This window comes from Trichosurus vulpecula, chromosome 6, assembly GCF_011100635.1.
Source record: "Trichosurus vulpecula isolate mTriVul1 chromosome 6, mTriVul1.pri, whole genome shotgun sequence".
Classification (NCBI taxonomy): domain Eukaryota; kingdom Metazoa; phylum Chordata; class Mammalia; order Diprotodontia; family Phalangeridae; genus Trichosurus; species Trichosurus vulpecula.
Window position 1 is genome coordinate 216280291 of NC_050578.1, and position 6790 is coordinate 216287080.

General features: G+C 51.3%; 1 protein-coding gene across 1 annotated transcript; it reads right to left on the bottom strand.

Annotated features, from left to right (window-relative positions):
- LOC118854433 (putative N-acetyltransferase 8B) lies at window positions 1-6052 on the bottom strand. Its single transcript, XM_036764792.1, has 3 exons — window positions 5983-6052; window positions 1438-1641; window positions 1-1188 (listed from the first exon to the last, which is right to left on the bottom strand). The coding sequence occupies exon 3, from the start codon at window positions 1172-1174 to the stop codon at window positions 446-448; it is 729 nt and encodes a 242-aa protein (XP_036620687.1). The 5' UTR covers window positions 1175-1188; window positions 1438-1641; window positions 5983-6052; the 3' UTR covers window positions 1-445.
- Window positions 6053-6790: the final 738 nt, after the last annotated feature.

Genomic DNA, 6790 nt, shown 5'->3' on the forward strand with positions numbered 1-6790 from the left:
TGACAAGTGATCATTCAGCCTCCACCTGGAGCCCCTCAGCAATGGCGAATTCACTATCTCCCAAGGCAGCCCGTACCACCTGGGGAAGTTCTGACTCTTAGGCTCTTTCAGCCAACCTTGTACGGCCTGGTGACCAGCCCAGTTGCCCTGTCCTCTTTCAGACACCAGATGGAGCAGAATGCCCCCTCCAGCTCCCTAGAAATCCACCTAAGCCCATCACCCATCACCACCTCTAGCTCCCATAATCATCCTCCCACCTCACAGCTCCAGTGCCCATCCATCACAGGCTCACCAACCACATCTCCAGGCTGCTGAGCTGCCACAAGGACCCCCATCCCCAGCAGCCCTGGCACAGAGGCATCTCTGGGCTGGCAGATGGGGGGAGGGAGGCTCGCTCAGTCTCTGGGCTGTTGGAGGCTCAGTCCCCCAGCTGACAAGTAGAAGTTCACTCCTCATCCACTGGGCTGTGCTCTTCTGTGCTGTTGCCAGTCAGGGCATAGTGGTAGCGAGTGACAGGGAGGTCGGCCAGGAATCCACTAAGTGTAGGCTGCAGGCATGCAGGGTCTGGATGGAAGCCAAGGCTGGAGAAGAGCCTCTGGGCAGGACTATGGAGCGTATGTGTGTCCAGCACCACGACCCGGCAGCCAGAGCAGCCACGGGCAAAGGCCAGCACAGCCTGGCACAGGGCCCTGCCCACCCCATGACCCCGATGCTCTTGGCTCACGGCCAGAGACCTCAGCTCCAACTCCCCATCTCCACTTTTCCCAATCCCTGACACACCCACCATACCCACCACACTGCCATCTGTGTCCTCAGCCACCCAGAATCGAAAGTCTGTGGCTCCTGGAGCCCCTAGACCAAGGCTCATGTCTTGGTGGGCGTAGAGACCCCAAACATGGGCTAATGCGGGGCGGCCAACAGCCAGGAGCAGCGCCAGGACCAGCAAGGGCAGCAACAGGGAGTGGGAGGAGGCTGCCAGGAGTGCAAAGCCACATCCTAGCAGCAGCAGGAACCACGGCCGCCGCACCATCCGGGCTCCAAGGGCTGAACCCAGCTCTGCTGCCACCACTGCCAAGAGCTCCCGAAGGGCAGCCTCATCCCCTGGGGCCATCGGCCGTACTTGCACACAAAGACCTCCACCACCATCAGCGAGGTCTGTGGCCCTGGCCTCCATCCCTCCGTCCAGGTCTGCAGGGGTGAGAGGCACCAGAAGAGGGCTAGATAGTGTTATACCCAGAGGTCCCTAGGGTTCACCATACCCCCAAATCAGGGCACTGGGTTTGAGTCCTAGCTTCCTAACGCCCAGAAAGGAGAGATTTAGTTAAATGCTCCTCCCATTTCAGCCTGGCAAAAGGAAGCTAAGGGGCCTGCTGAGGGGCAAACACATTGCAGGACTCAGAAGGTTTTGTGTCTCCACTGAGATTGGTAAGCTTTTACCTGTTTCTGTTTCCTTGAATTAAATGTCCCCTTTTTTTCTCATTCGGGGGAGTGCAGAAGGGGTGCTGAGTAAGGCCAAGATGAGGATGGATGAGGCTGGAGCACCCTCTGAAATCAAGCAGTCCTGATGACGTGAAGAAGGTGACTCTAGACAGTGACAATGACTTCCAGGCCAGCAATCAGGGTCTTCCCTCCACACAGAAACTAGAGGTAGATGAGTCAGGAAATCAGGAGGGCCCAACCTGGCCTGGGCAGTGCCTACTACCTCCCCTTTGGACTCCCTACAACCTCTCCTCTGGGCAACTATTACCAAAAATCGGTAACAGATCTTCCCGATTCCACTCATCTTCCACACAGCTGCCAACATCAGCTTCCCAAGGCCCAAGTCTGAGCACTCCCCTCTCCCCCAAACCTTCAAGAGCTCCCTCCTCCCCTGCTTCAGACTGGCATTTAATCCTCCTGGGGCTGGTTCGGATTTCTTTTTCCAGCCTTATTTCAGGACTCCCGTCTGGTCATACACATGGTTCCCCAAAGCCGACACTCCATTTGCTTGTATTAGGACCCAGATCTGAGCTCAGCTCAGGTGCCCGCCCTCCCTCGCTGTGGCTCCTTCCTTGATTTTCTCCATGTCCTGCCCCAGCAGGTGCTTTCTCTCCCTTCAAATAACGTCATACTCTTTATTTGTAAACAGGAGGACAACAAACACGGTTCCATTTGGGTTTGTATCCCAAGCACTAGTGGTCCCTCAATAAACAGTTCTTGAATGAACTCGGGATTTACTTCTGAAATACCATTCCCTTTTCTCTCATGAATAACACTGATAGAAAAACAGAGACTTTGTATTTTACATGCATTATAGTGCAATGGAAAGATTCCAACCCTGAGGTCAGAAGGTCTGGGTTCGAATCTGACCTCTGCCACTTACTAAACGTGTGATCCTGGGTAAGTTACAACCTCCACAGACTTCCCCATATGCAAAAATCGAGAGTCGGCCCAGAGGACCCCCAACTTTTCCAACTCCACATCTGTCAGCTTACTACCCGGTCTGAATAAGCCGGGGAAAGGGAGATTGAGCCCAGAGAGAATGGGGCAGCCCTCCCCTGATGCCTGAGGCTGTCTCCTTGAGGACTTTGCCCACCAATTAGTCCTCCTCCTCAATCTCTCCCTAGATACTGCTTCCTTCCCTTCTGCCTAGAAATACATTCAGGTCTTCCTTATCCTAAAAACAAACCTACCAACCAAACTAAAACCAATTCTTCCTTTGACCTTCAAGCTAGCCTCCATCAGTGCTCATTTATTATTAGCCAGAGCCCATGCTAAGCACTGGGTATACAAAGAAAAATCAAAAACAGTCCCTTCCCTCAAGGAGTTCACATTGTAATTTATAAAACATACACAAATCAGAGCACACAAGAGAAAGACAAGAATATATGGAAGGAATCCTTGGAGGGGAGGGCCCTAGTTTCGAGGGTCACTCCTGGAGGAGGAGGCCTGTAAAGGAAGCCAGAGATTCTCAAAGTCATAGGTTGAGAGAAGCAACATTCCAGGGACAGGGACTAGTCAGCACAAAGCCCCAGAGTGAGGAAATGAAGGGTCATATGTGAGGAGGAGCCAGGAGGCCAACCTAGTACATTGAGGAGAACAGAGTGGAAGAAGACTGGAAAGGAAGGAAGGGGCCAGGTTGGAAGGTACTGCGATAAGTTAGGCCACTATCGATAGGCCCGTGTCAAACTAAAATTGAAACAGGGCCACTAAACCAGGCCTGCACAACAGGCTACCCACCAAAGGATTTCAGGCGGCTTGAGAAACGTAGGGTTGCCACTGTGCACTTTCCTGTTTGTCACGTGAGCCGAGACAACCAACCATCACCAGTCTGTCTCCAGCCTAACCTATCTGTGGCCCAAAGAAGTTTAGCCTATTTTAATTTTGGCCCCTATTTACTACCAAGTTGTGCAGGTCTGCACTAAACCATACATAAGAATGCCTGTGGCCTGCAGGTTGCCTTAATTTTAAAATGTAATGTTATCTATATTTTATTGTCTTTGTATTTATTTTGTTAAACATTTTCTAATTTTAGTCTGATTTGGGTGATGGTACTCGCAAGGGTTGTCCACATTTCTAACACTTCTGGTCTAGGCCAGTGATGAGGGCCTGAGCTGGGGGAGGGGGAGGGCAGCTAAGTGTGTAAAAATGGACATCTCCCAGAAGTGTGGCAGAGAAAGGAATGACAAGATCCGGCAAGTGATTGGATATGTAGGGTGAAGGAGAGAGAAGAGCTGAGCATGATACCAAGCTTATGAACGTGGATGTCCAGAAGGATGGTGATCCCCTTGAACAGTAATGGGAAACTCGGAAGAAGGATGGTTTGGGGGGGTACAGATAAGGAGAGACAAGTTCTGTTTTGGTCTTGTTGAGTTTCAGATGTCTACAGGACATCCAGTTTGAAGTGGCCACCAGGTAGTTAGTGATGCTAGACTGAAGCTCAGGAGAGAGATTTGGGCCAGACAGGTGGATCTGGGAATCATCTGCATAACTGATGAGATCACCAAGTGAGGGAGTGAAGAGAAAAAAGAGATGAGGGCCCCAGACAGAGCTTAAAAGGACACACAAAGAGTGGGATGTTAATGAAGAAAGAGCAAAAAGAGACTAAAAAGCAGTCAGGGGGAACACCATCGGTGGTCAAATGCTGTACTGTATATATTTCCTCTCCTTCACTGATAAAATCCTAGAAAGTCACCTATGCTTGATACCAACACTTTTTATTCATTGTGTCACCACCCAGTCATTAGCTCCACATTTGGCTCAGAGTGAATGTAAATAGCAATTGTTTCCATTTTGGCCCTCCAGACTGATTTTTTTTTTTTGACTAGGTAAAAGAGGCCATTCTTTGCCTCATTTTTTACCTAGCCTAATCACTGAATGGGCATTGCCTCAGTCAAACTGAGACCTGGGAAAGACCTTAGCTTAAAAAAGCCAAGATCTCCCACTGCATCGTGGGCCATCTCCAGTTGTCCTCATTTATATCTGGCCACTGGACCCTGATGGCTCTGGAGGAGACAATGAGGTTGGTGACTTTGCACAGCCCTGCCTCACTTAAATCCAATTCACTTGCAATTCATGGCAAAACCATCTTGATGGCATGGTCCTCTTTGAGACAAGGACAAACAACGGCTTCCAACTCCAGGGTAACAGTTTTGAAATCACCAGTGACCTCCTAATCTACAAATTTAATGACCATTTCCCTGTCCTCATTCTCTTGGACATTTCCGCAGCATATAACTTTGAAAACTGACTGACCACTCCTCCTAGACCTAGACTGTCTTTTCCTTTGGCTTCTGGGGAACCTCCCTCTCAGATTGATCTTTATTTGGCCTCTTTGGCATAATCATCCTTAAACCTAGGTACGCCCCAAGGTTTAGTCTTCAGCCTTCTTTTCTTATGGGATCAAAAAACAACCTTAGAGGAACTGAGTGTTGTAAACTAAAAATAAAAAATAAAACAATCTTAGAGATCATCTAGTTCAACCCTTTCATTTTACAAATGGAGAAACCGAAGCTCAGAAAAGCCAAACAAATAACCTGCCCAAGGCAGAGGTAAGTGGCAGCATTCTTACACTTGATTTATTGTATTCTTTCTACTAGGAAATGTTGCCTCTTTGGTCTCTATAGTCTCCCCTGGTGACCTGTCAATCACTCCCATCCAACAGCTTCAATGATAAGCTCTATTCCTGTTGGTCTAAAATCTGACCTTGTATCCAATTCTAATCTCTCCCTAACTTGAATCTCCAACTTTGTGGGGGAAAGCTCCATCTGGGAAGTCCTGTTGACATCCTTGGATTCAAAACAAACTCATTTCATCTTCTCCCCTAAACCCACCTTCCTGCCAAGTTTCCTGTGCTATGACGGTCATAAAAGCGTGACTGCAAGACTCTGGACCTGAATGAATGGCTGGACCCAAAGAGTTGTCCTGAATGGTTCCGTGTCACCTTGGAAGGGGGGCTCCAGTGGAGCCCCAAGTTTTCTCACTGCACTTTTGGAAGAGGATTTGACCTCTTACTCATAAAGGGGAGTCTCCTTCGGCTGACCACGGATTTTCTTTTTCCCTAAAACTTGACTCATCTTCTGCCCTGACCTCTCCCTTCCTCCCCAGTTTCCCGTCATTCTGTCCAATGGCCCCGCTGGTCTCCCGCCTGGGTCTCTGCCGGCCCACTCTCTCCTCCCCAGGGCCTCTTCCCAGGTCCACTTCCCCCCAAGGAACGTGCCCACGGCCTCCTCCTGGGATTTCCTGCATGGATGGACGTGCCGAGGGGAGGACGAGGGAGCTACAACAGGTTCTGGAGCAGGCTCTCCCTCCCGAGCCCAGCCCGATTCGTGCACCTGCGGGAGGCTGAGGCCCAGGCCCTGGGCGCATGCTTAGATATGCACGTAGCGGGGTGGGGTACGTCCCTCCCTTCTCCAACCGGGCCCGATTCTTCGGACAGTCCACTGCCGCACTCCAGAGAGGAGTCCGCGCAGCTACCCGCCCGACGTGCCCCCAGGGTCTCACCTGGCTCTACCTCTCGGACTCGGGCTCCGGCGGCCGCTCCTTCCGGGACCACCCCGGCGGGTCCCACGTGATCCACCGCCGCCGGGGGCGCCGGAGACCGCTGATTGGATAGCCCCGAGGGAGGCCCGCCCCCTCCGCGGCCAATGGGGAGAGCAATAGCGAGGGGTGGGGCCGCACTCTTCCTGCCCTCCTGGGCCCCCCACGTGGGTGAAGGTTGGGAACCTGGCGTTCCCTCCCTGCTTCCCGAGCCTAAGCATCCCGCAGGTGTCCAGCCCAGGTCACACGCCTTCCTAGATGTGCCCTTACCCCGGGGCACGGTGTCCAGTCGTTCAGTTGTGTCCGACTTTTGTTGACCTCCCGGACCATAGCGTGCCTACGCTGTCCTTAGGATGTAATGACACTAGAGTGGTTTCAGTAGATTAAGGCAAACAGGGTTAAATGGCTTGCTCAGGGTCACACGGCTAGTAAATGTCTGAGGCCGGATTGGAACTCCCATCTTCTTGATTCCTGGCCCCAACTCTACCCACTGAGCCACCCAGCTGCCAGGGTACAGTAGGCACTTAATAAATGCATTATCATCATCAACAACTCTTTGTGACCCCGTTTGGGGTTTTCGTGGCAGAGATACTGAGCTGGTTCTCCACTTCCTTCTCCAGATCATTTTATAGTTGAGGAAACTGAGGCACACAGGGTTGAATGAGGCTTTCATGGCAGAGATACTGGACTGGTTTGCCATTTCTTTCTCCAGCTCATTTTACAGATGAGGAAACTGAGGCAAACAGGGTTAAGTGACTTGATCAGGGTCACA

Coding starts and splice junctions, on each gene's coding strand:
- LOC118854433 (XM_036764792.1), bottom strand. CDS start 1,174: ATGGAGGCCAGGGCCACAGACCTCGCTGATGGTGGTGGAGGTCTTTGT.